Genomic DNA, 21,369 nt, shown 5'->3' with positions numbered 1-21,369 from the left:
GGAGCCGTCTGTTAGACTCTCATTGCTGCAGGAGTACAACCAATTAATGCATTCATGTTTCTTCTTGAAGAGGTGAGTTATTGTATGGCCACGAGGCAAACAAGAATGCGTAGGCCTCATCTGTTTTTAGAATTTTAGCTTGGTGTTTTTGGTTAGAAATGACTCAAATGTGTTCTCCACTAATCAATATCTACCAAGGGTTTCATTCAAAAGCTTGTGTTCTTTTTGGTTCTCCAGTTCTTCCTTAAAAAGTTACAGTATGATGTCTTCGCTGCCACTGACTCTTCAGGCATCGTTACACAACTGTAATGATAGTGTTTGCTGATCAGAGAGAACAACAGCTGCACTTTTTTGATGTATGATGTGTGGATTCCTCGTCTGAAACACTAGTATAACGTAATTTATGCGTCAGAGCATGTGATTCTCCCCACAGTCATGTTTCGGTATCATATTAATGGTCACATGTTTATGACATCTAAGTAAGCGTTCTGTTTGGGGTTTTGTACATAACTATAAAGGAAAACTCGAGAATGAGAGTTTAGACACACAAGGGACGGGGTGATGGAACAAAAATATGAAATGACGGGAGAAATTATATTTCAATGCTTTTGTATTACGTCGCAAATGTAATGCGTTTACCCCATAAACTTAGTTGTCACGTTTTGCAAGTTTCTCAGGGGAACGCAAAGTTTCTTCATTGAACGCAAATGTTTTGTGACTTTTGCGACTAGGCAAACATTTCGCAAACACAAATGCGCACAAATGCAACGTTTCTCTGGGAAATGCAAACTTTTGCGACATAACACAAAAACTAGTGCTGTCAAACGATCAATCGGGATTAATCGCATACAAAATAAAAGTTTTTGTTTGCATAACATATGTGTGTGTTCTGTGTATATTTATTATGTATATATAAATACACACACATACAGTATATATTTGGAAAATATTTCCATGTATTTCCATGTCTATATTTATATTCATATCATTTATATTCTAAATAAATATATTTAATATATAACCATAATATATTTTTCTGAAATATACACTGTATATGTGTGTATTTATATATACATAATAAATATACACAGCACACATACATATATTATGTAAACAAAAGCTTTTATTTTGGATGCGATTAATCGCGATTAATCGTTTGACGGCACTAACAAAAACAATGAAATATGTTTTTCCTCGGATTTACAGATATAAAATTCCCTATATTTTAATCATTCTTTAATGTGAAAATTGTCTGCATTTTAGAATGTCAGCAAGAACTTTAAAAACAAATGGAAATGTGATGATGGAATGATATAGCAACCATAAAAAATGTTAAAACAGCCTAAAATATCTATATAGGTTCTTCAAAGTAGCCCTCTCTTGCTGGGGTCTCAACTGCTCTTTCTTTCTGCCTTTTTAATGTTTCATTCACACCTTTTCTATCTCTGTCTTCTTTTCCCAAGCGTCTGAGGGTGTATCAGTCAACAGGAAGTGTTTTGACAGGCCGACGCTGATCACAGCCATCCTTTCCATCCACTTCATTCTCTCTCATTGCCCTCATATCTCTGAAAGCCCTTCTCTCTTTTTCTCCCTGTCCATCATGCTCTCCAGGTCTACATTACTGTCAGTGGGGAGCAGGGCCAGCTGGAATAAATACAGATGACTCAACTAGCCTGTTGAAAAATGCAAGCCGGTGAGAGTAAACAGGTTTACGGAAGGTTTGGAAGAGTAGGAGGCACACTTTGACTCCTAAAGCATTTTGTAAATGGCACTGAGAAAATAATAAAACATATTTTATGGTCACAAAAGGTCACAGTGATGCGACCAAGCAAAGGGTTCACCAGAAATGCCAATTTGCTTCATTGTGTTCCACACACAGAAATACTTTCTATTCAGTCCAAAAACACCTCCCGAGCAACATAAAAACTTCGTCTGAATATGCTTTTATGTTTTTGGTGTCACCATGGTGTCACCTCTCTATTATTTAAAATAAATAAATAAAAGTCAGAAATATAAAAAAACAAGTAACTTTTAGAGACCTTTGCATTTAATAACATTGCATTTAGACATTCCGTTTAAATGTAAAATAGAGCTTTCTAAAAAGACACTAATGTTCAATAAATAATTAAATTAAATAATTGTAAATAAATAAAAAGGATTAAACTATTACAATGCCATTGAACACTGCTCATCAGAATTGGAAGAGCTGGAAATAGTTTAAACAGTAATGTAGCTTTAGTTCATCATGAAAAACAAACCTAAAGCCTCCAAGATGTGTAAAAACTTATTTTCAAAATGAGTGGAGAAAATTGCAATCCGTCGAGCATGATGAATCCTGCCATTGGCTGAGACTAGCGCAAGCACATTTTAACCAACAGTCAAACACCTCTCCCTCTCCTCAAGCGAAAAGTATAAAAGGACTATAATCAAAACTATGTTTTGATTGATTTTCTCGTTCTGGTTTAAATTCAACTCTGGCTGTAATAAACTGCCAGGAATGCAAGTCTGCCAATACTGCAGAAAAAAAAAATCTTTTTGAAACTCTAAAATATGCCTCCACGCTCAATAGAGAGCTCAATGCATCATTACCCACAACTCATATTATCAGTCAAGCTATGTCCCAAAATCTGGCAGACGGTACTGATGGAGATGTTTTTACATAAATCAAAAACAACCTAAGTGCACTGGCATTATTCATATAGTGCTATTGAGGCATGCTTCCGTGAAAAGTCAACGCATCTTTGTTTACTGGGCAACAACAGTAAAAAAAGACAGAAATGCCCAACCAGAAATTGGAAAAGAAACCAACCCTGAGAAATTTTCACTGGAGAAACGAGTGTGACAACTAGCCCCGGTCTCCAGAGAGCCTTGCGCCCTTCCTCAAAATCCGGAATATGTTGGTTTTGGAGATATCTTTGTATTCCCCTCCTGTGTTTTGTAATCCAAGCCAAAGAATGAGGCAGGAGGCATGTCTGACTTCCCCATACCTCCATTCCAGGTTCATTATGGAGGTATTTTGGCACTGCGCTGCCCACTGGCCTTGCCTGTCAACCGCGGAGAGGAGCTGTCTGTTGTAGCTGCTGTCCAGGGACTCATCTCTATCCTCCAACAGCCTGTTTGCCGTACTCGTCTCCCTTTGACACGTTCATTATGCCACTGCAGAGGCAGCCAACAGACATCTAGGCTAAACATATGGTAATGGCACGATCCCTCAGGACCACCGGAAGGCATTTGCCATGCTATAACACTAAGGAGGTACTTCAGACTGGGGCGGATGTTGAAATGCCCCCAAACCCTCATTTTCTCCAACCACTTTTACCTTGAGATAAGATGTTTGTGAAAGGATGCTGTGGATGATGTCAAAGCTGACATCTCGGTTTCTGATCGATAATGGCGTGCACACAATGCGAAAGCGTGAACGAGGATCACAAAATCACAGTGTTTCTTTACCTATGACCATTTTTTAAGATACAAAAAGGTGGAAGTAAAGATTTTTCATACTTGAAGATTAGAAGTCTAGGTGTGTGGCAAGTGTAAAGCTATAAAACATGCAAATATAGCCTACATAAAAGACATTTGAAATAGGGGTCGACCAATATGTGTTTTTCAGGGCCGATACTGATTACTACAGATCAAGTAGACCGATAACCGATATTTTGAACCAATATATATGTCTGGTGTTAAAAATGAAAATTTAAAATTTGGCACTGGCGGCAAATTGGTTTTGAAAGTGAAATTAACCATAAAAATGCTTAATATCAGTGCTGATAATCAGCCAGGCCAATAATCGGTCGACCCCTAATTTAAAACAACAGCAAAAAAAACCATTAAAATGTAGCAAAAATAGTGACAGTCTAGCAAAAAGATGAATTCTGTTAACAGGTATCGCAAAATCACACATATACACAAGTATTTCTTCAACTATTTTTTTTAAGATGTAATAAAGATTTCCATATTTTAAGATTGGAAGTCTAGGTGTGTGACAAGTGTAAAACAGCCTTCATAAAAGGCATTTGAAACATTAAAAATGTAGCAAAAATAAGTTCTTACAATCTAGCAAAAAGTTGAATACTGTTTTTTTTTTTTTATAAAACCATACAATACATAACAATATAACATGCCCATAGTTAAGGAAACCTTAAAAATATTGGGTTCATCCTTGCAGTCTCTCAGAAGTATCTAAAAATGTAGTATGTATAAACATAAAGGCTTTGGTTAGAATTTTTTTATGGTTCTGCTTCAAATTATGTAATGAGATACATGTCTGGGTAAAATTACTCCTGATATAGTCATCAGCCAAATATACAGACTCATCTTACTATGCAAACATACAAATAACCTCTAATGGCTGTCAAATATGAGATTTCTGTTTTGCATCACGGGACAGCTGTTTGTTAGCAGCTACTGGACTGATGTGGTCCACATTTCCAGCGTTCCAGTGGCTTTTGATCGCTTCATAATGTTTCAAATATATAGACTGGGGCAGCCAGTGAGGTTGCGATACCTTTTCATTTCTTGAGAATAAAACACAAGCTGCGAGGGCAAGAACCCTGCTAACTTCCCAGTGCCGTCACATATTAGCATTGGCAGCTACTGCTGAAGACATGGGAAAAAATCCGTAGCTCAGTTTAAGCTGTCATGCTGCATGCTAATTATCAGAACATGTTGTGGTTTACCTGCTAGAACAAAGAAAACATGTCTAATGGCTTCAACTACACCACAGCGTAATAGGAGTTATTATGTTAAGTTCTTTGAACTTCTTTTTTTACATTTCTTGCTACATATGACACATTAGCCTGAGGGAGCGCAGGCTTCTTTCGACTAGCTCTTCTCACGTTAGCTCATTAAGCTCAGAGCCACTCGTTAATGTTTACCTGCCCACTTATTATCTGATTCAGGTCAGAACTGCAACAACAAATAAAGGTTAGGCAGTTACCGAAACAAGAATGTGGATGGGTAGGGCCTTTGTGAGTGTTGAGCCGACAAATAGTCGCACAAAAACAAATACACACCCACACTGAGTCTCTGAATACGCTCAATGACTAAAGCATGGTTTAGAACTGTCCTGAGTGAAAGGGACACTATCATTCATGCTATATTTGAGAACACTCTTTTTGGAAATTTCTACCAAGCTCTGGCACTTTGGAAATATGTCAATAAAAGAAAGTAGGGCGCAGAGATGTCAGAAGCTTTCACAGCTGAATATACATGTATATACAAGCACAAGGTGATGTTACCCCATAAAGCATGTACATTTTACCGCTCAAGCCAGGGAACTGATCATTTGATGGGAATTTTGTTCGGGGACCGGTAAAGTTGACTGATCCAGGTACGTCTTAACTAGGTGAATCATAATAACGTACCAATAATTGTATTATTTGCTATTTTGGCAACATAAGCTCACTGGAAAAACATGCCTCTAACTACAAAAATCACTGGAGTTTCCAGTTGAAATTAACACTAGTGATAGAAAAACACCAACAATATTTATTCCAACACCATTTGTATGGCTTTTCTGATGTAGTAGAAGTGCTCGGCTACGTCCTGTGAAACACGAGTCATGATAAAAAAGCTCAAAGACTTGTAGAACCAAACAAAAATGGCACTCTTGCTTTTGTAAACACTATTGGTTAGATTCAGAGTCAGGTTTAGCGTAGGTGAGGCGTTATATATCCAAAATGCAATGAAGCATTAACGTTTAAGCACCACTTACCGGATATCATCTGTTTCAACAAAAACTGAACACGCTTTTAGCGCCACCAACTGAATATTTCACTACGAACGTGCCGTGAAACGAACAAAAAGAAGCGTAATATAACTTTCCAGAAGTGTCGCCACAGGCATGTTTTTCCAATGCGCCTGAGTTCTAATTGAAGGTTATTGCTTGTTATTTCTGTTTACTCATTGTACCCTCCCTGTTGGCTAAAGCAAAAAATAAAAATGTTGGTTGCGATTCTCCCCATGCTTATCTGTTAGATCTTTTCAGCCATGTTCTTAATTGCTGCTCAGTTAATTAATCTCACACTTGGCTGCAGTAATAACTTGACTCGTTAGACCTTTCTAAATGGTTTTCGGCTCTTTAACGCACAGACACAGGCTGCCGGAGTGTAAGGAAAACGGTTATTGGAGTAATTTATTCACGGACTCCATCTCCGAGACTCTTGATTAAAAAAGAAACAACTGCCTGATTAGGTCACATGGGCGTCTAGGTCATTGGCGATCACACAATCATGCACTTAAGTGTTTCACTTACAGCAAATTGACTCACAGATTGTGACAGAAGGTATTAGCGATGGAAGTTCATTTCTGGGCAATTATGCTGGAGAAGGTTGATAGAACGGTTGACATCCAATTCTAGGGTGCCCCATATGGCCAGGGGTTTAGATGTCTCCGAACAATTAAATAAAAGCCTTGATACATGTGAATGCTTTTTATAATTGTGCTTGCAAGGAAGGGCCACTTGAAAACCTACAGATATAAATCTGTATACAGTGCAACTGTGCTGAGTAGGCTACAGTTCTGGGACCATTTATTCCACAACAATCCATCTCCACAGTCTTTTCTGGCCGACCTGGGTCAGGCGCAATACTTCCTGCCCGCTTCAAATCATTAACCTAGACTTTATGGGTGTCACTTGCAGCTTCTGGCCTCAACGAAAGGAATGGTGCAATTTATTTGCATTTATTACCTTACATACACTGCCATCTGCACTCCATATTCTATAGAGATACAGTTCATCCTAACAACTATTTGGACTGGATGAACATGAGGGTGAACAACAAATGACACAGTTTTTATTTTAGAGAGAACTGTCCCTTTAACCCCGAGAGTGGGTGTTTAAACATCATAATATTCACATACACAGTAAGTAAATCAGGTGGAAGAGAGGTAGGCCAAAGATAAGAGGTATATCCCCAGAGGCTGATTATGGCACAGATGCGCTGATGAAGGGCCAGGGGAGGCTCCGACTGCCTGCCCACCAAGAACTGTACTGTCAGGGGCTGACTAATGTATTATTCACCCTTCATTGATGTGTAACTAAAGCCAGCGGCTGGGGAGCCTGGGCCACCAATACCCCCCACAGACGGTAAACCCCCGACAGGCTACTGAGCTCCATTGATTTATGGGTCTCAGTAGAGGGCCTGGTGAGAAGGCTGAGGGAGGGAGAGAGGAATAGAGGGAGGTCTGAGTAAGACATGAGATGGGTCTCATTTTTTATTCCAATATATGCTTTCACTATGTGGTTATGTAATATCTAAAACACTTTTAGGCCCATATTGGGTTATAAATCACTTCCCACTCATAATCTGAATAATAATCAAATCTATAAAGTCCAAATGTGGGTGTATCTAGAGCCATCGCACTAAAATGACACAGTGAAGACAGTGGCGCTGATGGAAGAACTAAGGCAAGTGGACACATGAGATAAGAGAGTTGAATAAACAGGAACAGTGTACCAGAGATGAGAAATGCAGGGCTGCTGCTGGGCGTCTGTTTGAAGTGCAGGTGACATGGAAGGCTATAGCAATCTAGAGTCAATCATTGACTGATAAATCAAACACGGTGGCTTTAACGGTGTCTACACTGAACCAATAAAGTCTCTGTATTGTGGTATAAATGTAGAAGCGCTGGTTTGTTGCGGTAATGTGAAGTGCCTGAGAAGCACAGAAGGCAAAGACGACGACTGGGAAAGATAATTTTATGTGAGAACGCCCTTCAATTTAGGAAGTACAGGTGCTAAGAGATGCAATTGACAGGTATAGAGATAATGAGAAGTCTGGGAATTTTCTGCTGTTGTTCTCTTTCTCACACTTGAACACACACACATAGATACACTAAATCCAGCACACACACAAAGATAGACATGCCGTCACGAAGACTCGGTGGCCTCAACTCTAATTACAGACCTGCTAACCACACCTTGACTGCCTGGAACCTACACATGAACTTCTGCATTTCAGGTACGTTAAATCTCTTGGTGGTCTCAAAGCAGGATGAGTTCGACATGGAAGCGCTCATCAAAAGAACCACAGGGTGTGTACTGAACCTTGGTGTAGATTACTCATAGGAACAAGTCAGCTGTACAGGAGTTCCATCACTGGAGGACTGACCATATTTACTGGTGACAACCCTGTACTTACGAGTGGCGCATGAATGGACATGCTTCCCTGAATCTGAACCTCATAACCTGAGGACAGTTGAGTACAAAGATGCAAAAGGATGACACAAAGAACAGAGAAATAAGAAAACAAATTGCTCATCCTTCAATAATAAACATCTATGTAGTGTGCTGACGGCAAATATTTTGCTCGCAAGAGATTTGGTTTTCAGAAATCTAGTGTGGTAGGATATGTATTTTCCAACCATTTCTGCATTCCGGAACACTCAAACTTTTAAACAAACAAGTTGCTCACTCTGTGACTGACCATCTGTCCAGGGTGGTGCCTTGCCTTTGGCCAGAGACACTGGGATAGGCTCCAGCATCCCCGCTCCCTACATTGTATAAGTGGTTTGGAGAATGGATGGATGATTGGACGTTTCTAGTTGCTGCGGTGACATAGCAGTTAGCAAACATTGTACGACATATTAAATCATGGCTCATTTCCTGTTCTGAATCAATAAAAGTAGCAAAAACGCTTAAGCTAAAAGAAAAATCTCTAGATATTACCCCCTTGATATACGTTAGTGTCTTCGTGTTTATGATACTACTGCAGTGTCTTGATTAATTAACCAGGCACAAAGCTATTCCCAGTGTTGAACTCTATAGATTACTCTTAAGTGCTTTCCTACTTAGCTAGCTCCTTCAGACCAAGCTGTCTCAAATTGAAGGAAAGATTTATTAATAAGTAAGAACAGTGACAAACTGCTTGCTTAATTAACCAAGGAAGGGAAATCTAGTCCCTAGACATTTCGATCGCCACCTATTTTGATGGCAAGACAGTATCAACAACCATCTCCTCTCGGCCTGCTATATTGACCGACGGCTGGCTAAATTGAATCGCTAATCATCACCATCCTTTTAGGTCATTTCCCAGAGGACACAATGGGGCAAAAGTGGCAACGAAGCTGTTTCACTGTGGTGCGTCTCACACCCATGACACAAATATGGCCCCTCAGTTCACCATCCCCATCTGGCCATGGGATATTTTAATTTGTTTCTAGTGCCAGCTCCATTTCACGTCAATATGTTTGCTTTCACACCCCACGAGACTTTGCATCACGTCAGCATGCTGATTTTGCTCGTTCTTAGTTAGAGACCTCTGCTTGAATCTCCTCAGACCTCTGCTTGAATCTCCTCCAAGCCATGTATGAGATGACGGCTCTCGCACCTTCATTATTTCACATAAGACGTCAAGAGTGGGAACCTGCGCTGAGATTTTCTTAAAAGCCACGGGCAACAAAGTATCAAGAGACTGAACTTGTCAAATCTATCCCGCAAGAGCTTGACTTACATTGCTTATAGACATACCACTTAGCTCCCATAGGATACTGTGACAGGATAGAGTTGTAAGAACACACACACATAGTCACAAATCTTATCATTGACTGGATACAACAAATGTGGGTAAATAGGCCCTGTCCCCAAGCTTCTAGATCTGTTCTGGGATTCTGATATCACTGAAGGGGTGAGATAACAGATAGGGAAAATAATGCCACAATTAGAATTATCCCCCTGATAAGAAATGGTCACATAAGGTGCCCAGGGAGAGCAGGGAAGAGGGAGGGCTGTAAAAAGATGGTGGGAAAGTGTAGAAAAGAAGTGACAGGGATGTGGAACAGGGAACAGTAAACAGAGTAGAGAAAGAGGTGCATTGTCTTTAGCCTCTCTGTCTGGATAAAGCCAACCTGTTGGGGGGAGAGGCCTCTGAACTTCCCACACTTGTCCTCTGGGTTTTCACCAGGTTGTCATCCATTTTACATTCGACATGCATCTAGATGGTGTTGCAGCTTTACAAATGAGTATACCAATGAAAAGAGTGACAGTTTCAAGCCACCAACTGTTGCAACATAAGAGATAACATCTGTCTGTTACACTAGAAAGCTATTTATCCTGCCTCGAGAGTTTCATCATTCTGTATGCAGCCTGTAACCTTCTTTTCTACTTTCCCGCTGACAGGTGGACCTGATCTCATGTGCAGGCTCAAGGCCGCCATTGATTGATGCTCGCCGGCTTTTCAGATTCATTAAAACCCCTTGCATATCCCTTGCCCATCAAGAGTTTCTTAGGCTAGCTCAGAAAAAGTGAGTGATAGGTAGAAAGACGGACAGAGAGAAAAGGCAGAAACAATGATCTCCTCTCAGGCATAGCTAGGCCGAGCAAGTCAAATTTAAGATGCAGAGATAGATCTGTGGCAGCTGTCCAAGACAGAAGATGAAAACTCTCTGCTCTCGCTGTCCTGAGCTCTGCCTCAATTCCCACTGCATTTATAACCCCATCTGACCAGCTCCAGTCTATTTTCATTGTTTCTCCTCTCAGCACCTTTTCAGATGAACTGCTCAACCAATACTGTACCAAGTGCCTTTTGGATACCGGACAATTCTCTCAGTCTTTCTCTGTCCCTTTGTTCGCCTATGTCCTCATCTCTCCCGTTCAGGTTGAGGGCACTTTAATAACAGATAAGCCACTCGTCGCGACTTGGGGGGTGCACGGCATACCTTATATCAAGGGGTATTCAGTCCTCCTCTTGGAGATCTACCTTTAGTGCTGTAAACTTTGATTATCTAGTTCAGGTGCTGGGTGTATAGTTAAGGGTTCAATTGAAAAGTAGATCGCCAGGAGCACGACTACCTGCCTTATATCTAATGCCTCTAATGTTCTCTAGACTTGGGACACAACTGGAAAAAGGGCAGTTCTGAGGTCGCTGCAGAAACATGTCATTTCATCTCAAGAGTTGCTCTTGAGACGTGACAAGCGCCCTTTTTCCATGGCAGTTCTGGCCTATGCCAGCTACACAGGAAGTTGACGGGAAGATCACTGGACAGATACTATATTCTAACTCATTGGATCTTCTATCCTGTCACTCTTAAAAAGTTGGTAATGAGAGGCTCTAGAAGGCTTGGCACATTTCGAAAGGGCAGTTGCCAGAAAGGCTAAGTTAGAAGGAAGTGTCGATCAAGCCTGACAACAAGCCATAAATGAATCAGTCACAAAATATTCATTCAGAATCCCTGATTGGATGTGGATGGTGACTCTGCTGAAACTGGATGTGGTGTTAGAGCAACAGAGAGAAAAAAACATGTATGCTTATTCTTCCAGAAGCAAAGTCACTAATAAATTACTGTGCAATATCTTAAGTTTATACTCAAACATGCATGGCATTCAAACAAAAATGTTATCTGCACAGTGAGATTGCCATCAACGTCTTTAAGGAATTCACCAAATAAAAGTGTGACACATGCGTACGTGGCACTTGCTTTGCATTTACATGAATCGTCTGATCCACTTCCAGCAAGCTGAATTTCAAAACACTCGAAGTACAGCTAAAACAGACAGACTTGCAATGCCTTCAGGGACTTTTACGACACATACTTTTTCACAAGTACCTGCATTTGCACCGTGCCGAAGTGCCATTGCTCTCACCTCGAACACCAAATGGAGAGGTGTCAGATCACGTAAGCATTAAAAGAGTTCCTTTCTAACACCAGTTCATTTCGTGTTGTCAGCTAAAACAAATTACGCTTACACAAGCATGCCACAGTAAAATGTTGGTAAAGCTTTATATTACTGTGTCCTTGTTACATGTACTTACTATAGAATTAACAATAAACCTAAACCAAAACCTCATCCTAATCCTAACCAGATAATAAGTACATGTAGTTAATTAATGTTACTCAGTACTTAAATGTGTAATTACACTGTAACAAAGACACCATACAAGAAAGTGTAACCACCAATGTAGTTATTTCAGATATTGTTGTAAAAATAAAACTTTGAAAAAAAGACTTTAATTAAAGACTGACAAATATTTACAATATTTAAAGAATGTACCATTTTAGTTAAAATTATTTTACAGTAAGAATAGTAATTGTAGTGTTTTTTTACAGGTTCATGAAATCTAAAAATCACACCACTACAAGATTCCAGCCTTGTCCTCTTCCTCAAATATTCCCAAATGCAAAAAATTAAACCTGTCAGAACTAATTTCTGTAGATACACGCATTAACAAAATGAATGGCTAAGAAAGTCCACAGATGTGTAATTGAACAGCATGGCTCAAATGTGCAAATTCGAGTCTAGATTTAACAGAGAGGGTAAAGGGCCAGCGTGCTTTTGGGCCCCTGCCTGGGGCTCTTGGTGTTTGATGTGGAGATTAGGAGCATGTTTTAACCATCTAGAGGCCTGGGCTGATTGGTAGCGTGGAGTTTAGAAGCCACCATTAGCCCTAACACCCCCCACCCTGTTCGCACATGCCCGTATTGCTAATCAAAGCAGACATTTGCACCTAGCGTTAGCATTAGCCATTTCCTGCAGGGCTTCTAACATCACACATTCCCCCAATTAAACTGGGGTTGAGAACTAGCCAAGTATCTCTCTAACAGTTTCAGTTCACTATCACTTAATACAAACTTTTGGTTTGTTTTAGGGTTTAAAAGCTGCATTTCTTTCAGTATTATCAAAGATCTCTTCTGCTTTATAAGCAGAGCAGACCGAACTGGTTTAAAGCTCATAAACATTGTCCAGCAAAGGATCAAACACACTGCAGCAAAGAGTCTGGAAGCTTTTCCAAACTCCTACTTGCCGAACGGCTTCACTATAGAGTAATGGCTATGGCATTCTTGTAAAAATGCGTAAGTCATTTCTCAGTAGTATAGCAGACTACATGTGTGTGTCCGAACATATGTCATCTGCATGGACAGAGCTCACATTGTGTGCTACTTCTAGGTGCTTTGTATACTACACGCATATAGAAAGATGGAGCTGCTTTTATCTGGTGGTTTGAAACTGAAGCTAATTATTTTACACAGCCACCGTGTCACAAAATGCTGCTAGTTTTAGATTTTACAGAGGTACGATCCTCAAGTGTCCATAAAACACATCTTATAACAGTCATAGACGATGTACGGATGTGACAAATTTCAAAAGCATTAAAAAAAGTAGTTTCTGGGCAGGGAAAAATTCTCCGCTGTGTTTTTTTTTTTTTTTTCCTAATCAAATTGGCTCTGACTGTAAATTCACTGAACCAATGCACGCAAGCAGTCCGACTCCAAAATTTTAAAACTTTTAAAAATCCCTGGGGCTGAGTTGGAGAGGGAAAACCATTCAGATGGAAAAAAAAATGTATTGTGCCTGTCATCATGTGACTTTGTTTGGGTATTCTGCGCTGCCGCCCCCCTTTTCAATGGGCGTTTTGGTAGCAGATCTATTCCCTGCCAGCGCCACCCATCTCGCTCCTGACCAACCGAAGACAGAAACCAAGCTCCGATGTCTCTTTTTCTCTCAATCCCTCTTTCTTTCGGCCTCTCTTTTGCTCTCGATTCCTCTCTCTCATTCCGCTTCAGTAGCTGCAGACAGCACCGGGGGGATTTTGGCAGTGTTCGGGCCCAGACACATTCTCTCCTCACACTGTCGTGAGTGTCAAAGACCTATTTTTCTCTAAAGGCCTTTGCGTCAGCTGCCAGGATGGCCCTTTTGAGTGGACACTCCAAAAGGAGCGAATTCTACATTCCAGTCAGCGTCCAGTCCACTTCTTCATCAATTAACCGAGCACTTGGTTAAATATTGGCCTTCAGCGCACGCTATTGTTCCACGCTGGGCTCAGAAAGCCGTCAGATTTTACAGCCAAAGCATTCCTGCGTTCAAAAGGTTATCAGCGCTAATATTTATAGGCTAGCGGTGTGAGCTTACGCGGACCACCACAGTAAGCCACTCGTGATTCTGCCTGGTTTTCATAGCATCTTTAAGCTTGAGTCTGAGACCCCTTTGAGCTCCTTATGAGAGTCTGAAACAAAGCCAGCGGACATCTGTTCACCCTATCCTCTGTTTAACATATGACCTTTCAATGGCTCTCGCTCAAGACTAATATATAAAAACAAAATTAATTATTTCATAAATAGAACATCTATGAAACTAAATGAATAAGCAATTAAATATATTACACAAAGGGAATTAATACAAGGCCGCACACTTAAGTTCTGTGGTGCATACATTAAATGCAGGCCCACCATCAGAAACAGGGAAACACGTCCCACCCAAATGAGTTTTCTTAAACTTTTAAATTTGGGCCTCTCCAATTTTGACTATCTGGTTACATGTATGGATACAGTAGATAGGTGAGGTCAAAACATGTATAGACATATATTTGATTTGACATATTTTAGATCAAGTGATAGACGCAATATATGAATAAATATTATACAAACTCAAAACTTTACAATTCGCATTTTTATTTAGGCTATACTAGAGGTGAACACAGTTTAGCAAACACAAAATACGTATTACTTTGTTTGTTTACTTTACTAGACCGAACTGTGCTCATGTTTAGTTTAAAACGGCTCTTCAGTAATTGAATAAGTTGAGAAAAGAGCCTCTCAGAGAAGTGTAGGCCGTGTGCATGGTGTGAAGAACAGATCAATGCTTTGACCTCTTTTTAAACCTTTTGACCGCAGATTTTACAGATCGATGATGTCGAATCGATTTGCACAATTCGGGTGTTGCGCTCAACAGCGGTCATAATAATACTACTAATACTGCTATTAATCTTATTATTATTATTACTTTGTTATAGTATTTACAGGGTATTAAAATAGCAGCAGCGAAAAAATAGCTAATAGCGGTAGTCATTGACGCGTAACTTGTCAAAAACATCAAAAACAAGATTTTAGTCTAAATTGTATATGTTTTTTAAATGTAAAGTAGGCTACAATGCATGCGATGTGACTGTCACTATTTCTTTTACGTCTTTCATCATTTATTGTTTGCCATCAGCAGTTCCATTTTAAACGGGCCTGTCCTGCGCTTTGGTAAAGTGCAAACATTCTCTGCAAAAATGGTTTAAATAAAATGGACACATATTGGCCTATAACATGTCAGCTTCCCAAAACCTCACATGTGAGAGTGAATTGAATCTTTTTCCAAAAAAATACAAATTTTAGGCATTTAGGCCTTTCTTCAAGCTCACGTTACTGCTCTTCTGCAGTAAATGTGCCCTGTAATTATTCTCTTGTTTCTCATGTTAATGCTGTTTACCCCCAAAATGAGTCTGTTATTTCATCAGTAAGGGCTCTGTCTGCGTTAACTGCGTTTACCTTTGAATTACCACTTCAATGGGACATGAAGAGGGCAGATACGCTCCGAAAAAGCAGAAACTGTTCATACAGGTGCAGGACGCTTGCTTTTAACGACTAAATACTGTAAATACAGAGTATGTGGGGGAAAAGATAAACAAGAGTAAAGTCAGTATTTTTGCACGTTGATTTGAGGTCAAATGCTCTACATCTTTCTCGAGTAATACCGCGAAGGCCTGTTTTACCATATGAATAATATATGAGATATATGCCTTAAATTAGTATACAGGACAAAATAAGTTTATCACGCACTTTTGTGCTAAATAATAAGTACAGTAGGGTAGTGGGAATTAAAACCAGGCCTTTGACTAATTGGACAAGAGAGACTTGGATAGCCTACTAAAACGCGTGCGAGTTCAGATTCAAACAGGGAGTGACGCGTAACTAATTCTATAGATAGGCTACAGGAGAAATCAGAAATTCATTAAAAATCACATTTTAAAGCATGTTGGACAGCTTTGATCGTCTTTTTGTTTTTTTGTTTTTTTTTTATAAATCAGTGGGCTCTTGCAGAGGGAAAATCTCCAGGGACCAAGAATGTGGCATGGATATTGTCAGCCTAAATTAAATTCGTACACACTCGTAAACTCTATTAGTACAAACGGACACATAAGATGAGTCGTACCGTCAACCCTAAACAATATATTGAGTCATTTGAATCGCTGATTAAGTTATATATTGTTATCACGTACAACTTGTTAAATTATGCTTTTCATTAAACAATATAATTATGATACTTGACAACAATTAACGGCAGTCAATATTCTGCTTGATTTTCGAGCTAAACGAGTAGAGCAATATATCAGACAATATAGGCTAGTAATCGAGGCCCGTGTGCCTTTCACATAAACATTCACTCATTTTGTTCTGATATGTTATCGGACAAATTTATAAATCACGTAGCGAAGTTTATTTAAATAACTTTTACAAAGCTAATATAGAAATATACACCACAGTGGGAAAAAGGCGGCGGGGGGAAATAATAAATGCATTTAACTAAATAACCCGTATGAACTCCAAACAACTTCCCGCATTCAACATCCGTCCACTTCACTCATTAAAACATTCAAATACAAATAAAATAAACAAGGGAACCGATATATCCACTCATTTAGTTAGTAATATAACTAATCCAACATTGAGCAGTAGCCTAAAATGCAAGGCAAGACTTTTCATCTTTAAAAAAAAAAAGATTAACTGTGGCTAAAGGGGCTAGTTATATCTGACAATATCGACATTAATAGTATCAACATACGAGTTTTATTAAATAACAAATGCTGTTTTAAAGAATTTCACTAGTAGACTCACAATAGACAAGTCTGAGCAGCAGTACAATAAGCAAGTGTTCACGATTTCATGCTTGTCGCCAATTGTATGGTTAAAAATACCAATAAAGAAATGAATAAATCGACATTGTTGTTCTCCGTGAAAATCTATTAAGCGCCCACTCATTTTCATCTTTATTGGTGTCAAAAGGTCCCCCAGTCTAATGGGGGTCCAGACTTCGAAGAATTAATTGAATCAAAACCGAGCTAAACTACCGATCTGAGTCATTATGAAATAAACGAATCATAATTGTGATTAAAAGGAACACGTACGCCAAAAGGGCCATAATTGATGCACAGCATAAGAGCAACCCCCGATACAAACGCGCTAATAAAATGTCAATTTTATTATGGGTTGCCCAAACGTCGTTGTATTTGTTCAGAAAAATAAAAAGCTCAAAATTCACCATGTGTCTTTTGGGGAGACCTGGATTTGCGTCTTGTCTGACAGAGAGACTGTTGAAGTGGGGCTCCCTGTAGAGACATTTCCTTTACGAAAGACAGAAACTATTGTCTTGGTGAAAGAAAATAAACAACAATTAGGAGGGAGAAGTTCTGCAGTGTAATCGCATGTGCATTGGTGTCATTCAGTGGCCAGATCAATTCCCCAAGAAAGCATCGGACCGGGCGCGTGTTACTGCGTTAATTAAAATGCATAAAACGAAAACCTTAAATCCCGGTTATTATTTACGGTGTCCGAAGCGCAACTCCTGTAGACGCGCATCAATAGTATCGACCCGTGACTTGCCTCCCAGACTCTAGGTTGGGTTGATAAGCATTGCGAGAAAAAAAAATAGGCAATCTTACCTTCAACAGCCGAGGACAGAGGCAGCAAAAAGCCGCATAAAAACAGCAAATAATCCATTGTCATAAACCAGAGACTTCGGACATGAAAGTGGAGTTCCGCGAGGAGATGTAAAATCCTTCAGACCCTCAGTCCAGCTTCAGAGACCCTCTTCTCCAACTTCAGTTGTCTTCTTCTCAGCTGTTTCCATAAACCGCAATTGCAGCTGTGTTTATGTAATCCAATGTGCAAAAAATATATATATCTAAAGTGGCGCTGAAAGAGCTTTAAAACTCATCCACCGACACTCCTGCCAGCTTATTTTTCATCAGTGGTGAGCATGTGTGTCCGTTTATAGATGTTGCACAGTGAAATCCCTACACGGAGAACAGTTGTTTAAATGTCCATTTCTCCTCAGATAGCATTCTGTTGTAGTCCAATAATAAAGCGCGTCCCGTAAAAAAAAAATCACCTTATAGCGGCTCTACGCGTAAAATCCCTGAGCGCGTTTCACCTTCCGAGCGCTGACCGTTCCTGCTTCTCTGCCTTTCCATGTGCACTGGAATGAAGATCGGCTGCTCTGAAATCAAAGAAAGAGTGAAAGAGGGAGAGAGAAAGGCGGTGTGGGGAGGAGTTTTCGCTCAGAATCAGCTGTCAGTCATTCTGCTGGCCACGCCCCCTGACGACCTGGCGCAGTTGGCAGGGTGCGAGCGCCGCTCTGCGGGTTTGAGTGCTTGCATGTCTTCAAACTCTCGTGGAAACCAACAAACCTTAATGTATGTGATGTTTTGGAAACATTTTATGTTACAATGTGCACACGCGTAATAATTATTAGAGTTGCACTTTTACCACAGTAAAAATACGTAGCTAAGCTTTATTGCGAGATTTATCACAAAGTAGGCTTTTGCACAGTATAAGTAAAACTTGCTCATTTGTATTGCTTAATACTTACATGCATAACTATATTACAGTAAATAATCACTGTGATATTTTTATTATTAGTAACAGTAGGCTACAGTTCCTGAATTTGAATTACGGACTTTAAGGTTAAGGTTAAATTGAGGTTTGGCGAAACGCTTCAGATGTGCCACGTTGACCTGTCTGAACTTTTTTTTTTTTTTTCTCGGCGTGTTATGATTGATGATATGACGCTAAAAGTACTGTTAAAATGTGTTTTACATGAAGTGGTTATATGCTGTACTTTTGAAAGCGGTCCTGCTCATCCAAATTATTTTCAGCTCTTTTTCACACACTCAAATCCCACCGCTTTTTCTCTCTGCCTTTTCTAACTTCTGGTAAAAGTAGTAGATAACAATTTTGAGGCCTCTTTTAACCAGATAAACTGTATCCAAAGTAAATGGGCTCTTTCTTAAAAGTATTTTTACCCTATTGCATTTTTTTTTAATTGTAAAATGCAGTGGTAACATTTTAAATTATTATTATTATTATTACTTCTGCTACTGCTGCTGAATGTTTATTTAATGTCTTTGTTACTGTGGGTTTACGTTCTAGGCATTGCATTTGATACATTTTGAATAGGTTCATTCATACTTAAAATTACTATAAATGCATTTCTCATCCCTTGATTTATTTTTTAAAATGTTATTTATTTATTTTCAATGTTAGTTTAGCAACCAACTTTGAATCACATGCCTCAATTTCATAAATGTAAGTTGTACTTAGAGTAGCTGCTTGTATGTGTACAATAAAAGAAAACATTTTTTCCAACTTTCAGAATTTGTTTTTTTGCATGAACAAAATATGTTAAACAAAAAGGACACAATAAAGGAGACTATATATTTAGTTTTGTACATGCAGATTTGTACATGCAGACTATTGAAGGTGTATACATTTATATAGACTGAAAGTGAATTGAGGGATTATATAATTTATCTTAAGTCAATGGAGTAATGCTGAAATGATAATGAATGATCTTGTTCTGTTATTTGTCCTGTAGCAGTTCGTATAATTCGTGGTCTAGTCTTTAATTAGAAAACAGTACGGGGGAGCACTGCCGTTCAGTCTGCTAGTAATGAAGGCATGTATCGATATCTGTGTGTTCGTGAGAGGAACTGAGACAATGCACTATGTAAAATAATAAAAAGCTTTTCTGATGTAATTCTCACAATACATTGCTGTTTTTTTTAATGAGTGTGCTAAGGTGTTTCAATTTCTCTTTCTGGACTTATTTTATTGCCCTGTTTAGCTAAATATTTTGTGACATTTATGATTAATACTCTCGATGCATTGGAACATAAAAAGTGTATGGCTAAAATAGAGAATTATCTAGAAATCTGTAGCAGCATGTTTAAGTGTAATTACAGTGTAGTATGTATTTCTCATGGGAATATTAGAAGATAATATTGTTTTGAGGTATAAATAAAGGCTAAATATAAAAGGACCCAGTAAAGAGCCTTGATTCACACAGAATGTTCAATTTAGTTTTAGCTAAATGCTGATTGCCAATAAAAGCAAAAGTATTTCAGATCAAATGTAGATATTTTAACTGCTTGAGAGGCCAAGTGCTTCAGGAGTTTGGCGCAATGTTGTGTTTATATAGCTGCATCCATATCCATTATCGTTTTGTCTTCAAAGTTATACTGACGTCATAAATTTCAGTTAAATACTGCGACAAAAGCACAAAAAAGTGAGTCAAAGTGTAATCAAGAGCGTATCAATTGTAATTCCATATTTCTGTCATATATTTATTATTTATAGAGCTGCTTTTGTATAAAGACACAAGTGAGATTTGATTTATTGTGTAGGCAGTCTTGTGTTTTAATGAAATCATATGTGCGATCTGAAAGAGGGTTGGGTCATGAGAACAGGGATTAACCGCACACTGAGGAAGTCTTCTAATATGAATGTTTGTTAAAGTAAAAAAGTATGTGTGTGAAGCCATAAATATGAGGTCGAGCTAAAACTCTGGAGTCTATTTTGCATGAATGGAAAATTCAAGTTAATAGACTGATTGGCTCATTGCCTTTAGGTTCTGTGTTGTTTTGCAAAACTTTTATTGCTTGGTTATTTGTCGCTATATGTGAACTGTTTTGAAAGTTTAAATGTTATTTGAATTCTAGATTTCATTTAGAACTTTTTTTTCTGTTTTATTGTCCCTATGAATGGTAATAAGCATTCTGCGTATTTTATAATAGCTGAAAAGTCTGTTTTTGGTCTAACGGCGAGATTTCTTTAACCATTATTTTAGTTGCATGTCAATGGAGTGCCTTGAAAAAAACAGACTACGCACCTGGCATTCATTACAATCTCAATAAGTAAAGTGGCAGACATTTTATTGGCATGTGGACATATGGAGATTTCTCAAACTTACACCCGATCCCCTTCCACTACTGGCCTGCCTGCCCAACGCTGCCGCTAACGTTGATGCTGGACTAACAAACACTAGCGCTAAAGCAATATGGGTAAGAGCATATTGTTTTCTTCTGGGTATATGCGTTGAAAATGTGCAGATGAACTGCAGGCTGTGAGACATACAGCCCTTGTCTACAGTCGGGGCGATGGTACTGAAGTTAGTGCCCACTTTTGGCAGAAATCGGCAAGGTAAAAAAAAAGACAAGAAAAGATGGTTCTGGGCTGGAAAATTGGGCTTTGCAACGGCTCCTTAAACATGTTGGACTTGAACGAGGAATGAGTAATGCAGTGGCCTGGGGTGTAGGATAAAAAAATCACCAAAAAAAAAATAAAATAATTGAATTGAAAACTACAGTTCTAAATTTTAAGTAAAATCCAAGTTTTGCAGAATTTACAACTTGAAATGTTGTGCAGTTTTTCAACTCTTTAATTACGATTTAATTCCTTGTACAAAAAAATCTATTAAAGCTGTAAAAATAGGATTTAATCTATCATTATTAATAAATTATTCTTTAAATAGTACATCTATTATTATACACAAAAACATTTAAGAAAAAAAATTCTGTCAAGAAAAAAATGACAGAATTATTGTGAAGAAAAAAA

At 38.8% G+C, this 21,369-nt stretch overlaps 1 protein-coding gene across 1 annotated transcript in view; it reads right to left on the bottom strand.

Annotated features, from left to right (window-relative positions):
* LOC107732650 (ephrin type-B receptor 3-like) overlaps positions 1 to 17,946 on the bottom strand; it is a 51,052-nt gene extending 33,106 nt beyond the window's left edge. The window contains exon 1 of the mRNA XM_016544052.1: positions 17,418 to 17,946. Coding sequence (XP_016399538.1) covers positions 17,418 to 17,481 — 64 coding nt within the window. The 5' untranslated portion in view covers positions 17,482 to 17,946. The remainder of the gene's footprint in view (positions 1 to 17,417) is intronic.
* Between the last annotated feature and the right edge of the window lie 3,423 nt (positions 17,947 to 21,369).

This window comes from Sinocyclocheilus rhinocerous, unplaced genomic scaffold, assembly GCF_001515625.1.
Source record: "Sinocyclocheilus rhinocerous isolate Xijiao unplaced genomic scaffold, SAMN03320098_v1.1 scaffold579, whole genome shotgun sequence".
In the NCBI taxonomy this organism is placed as follows: Eukaryota; Metazoa; Chordata; class Actinopteri; order Cypriniformes; family Cyprinidae; genus Sinocyclocheilus; species Sinocyclocheilus rhinocerous.
The sequence above is the reverse complement of the archived record's forward strand: the minus strand, read 5'-3'. Positions and strand labels throughout refer to the sequence as shown.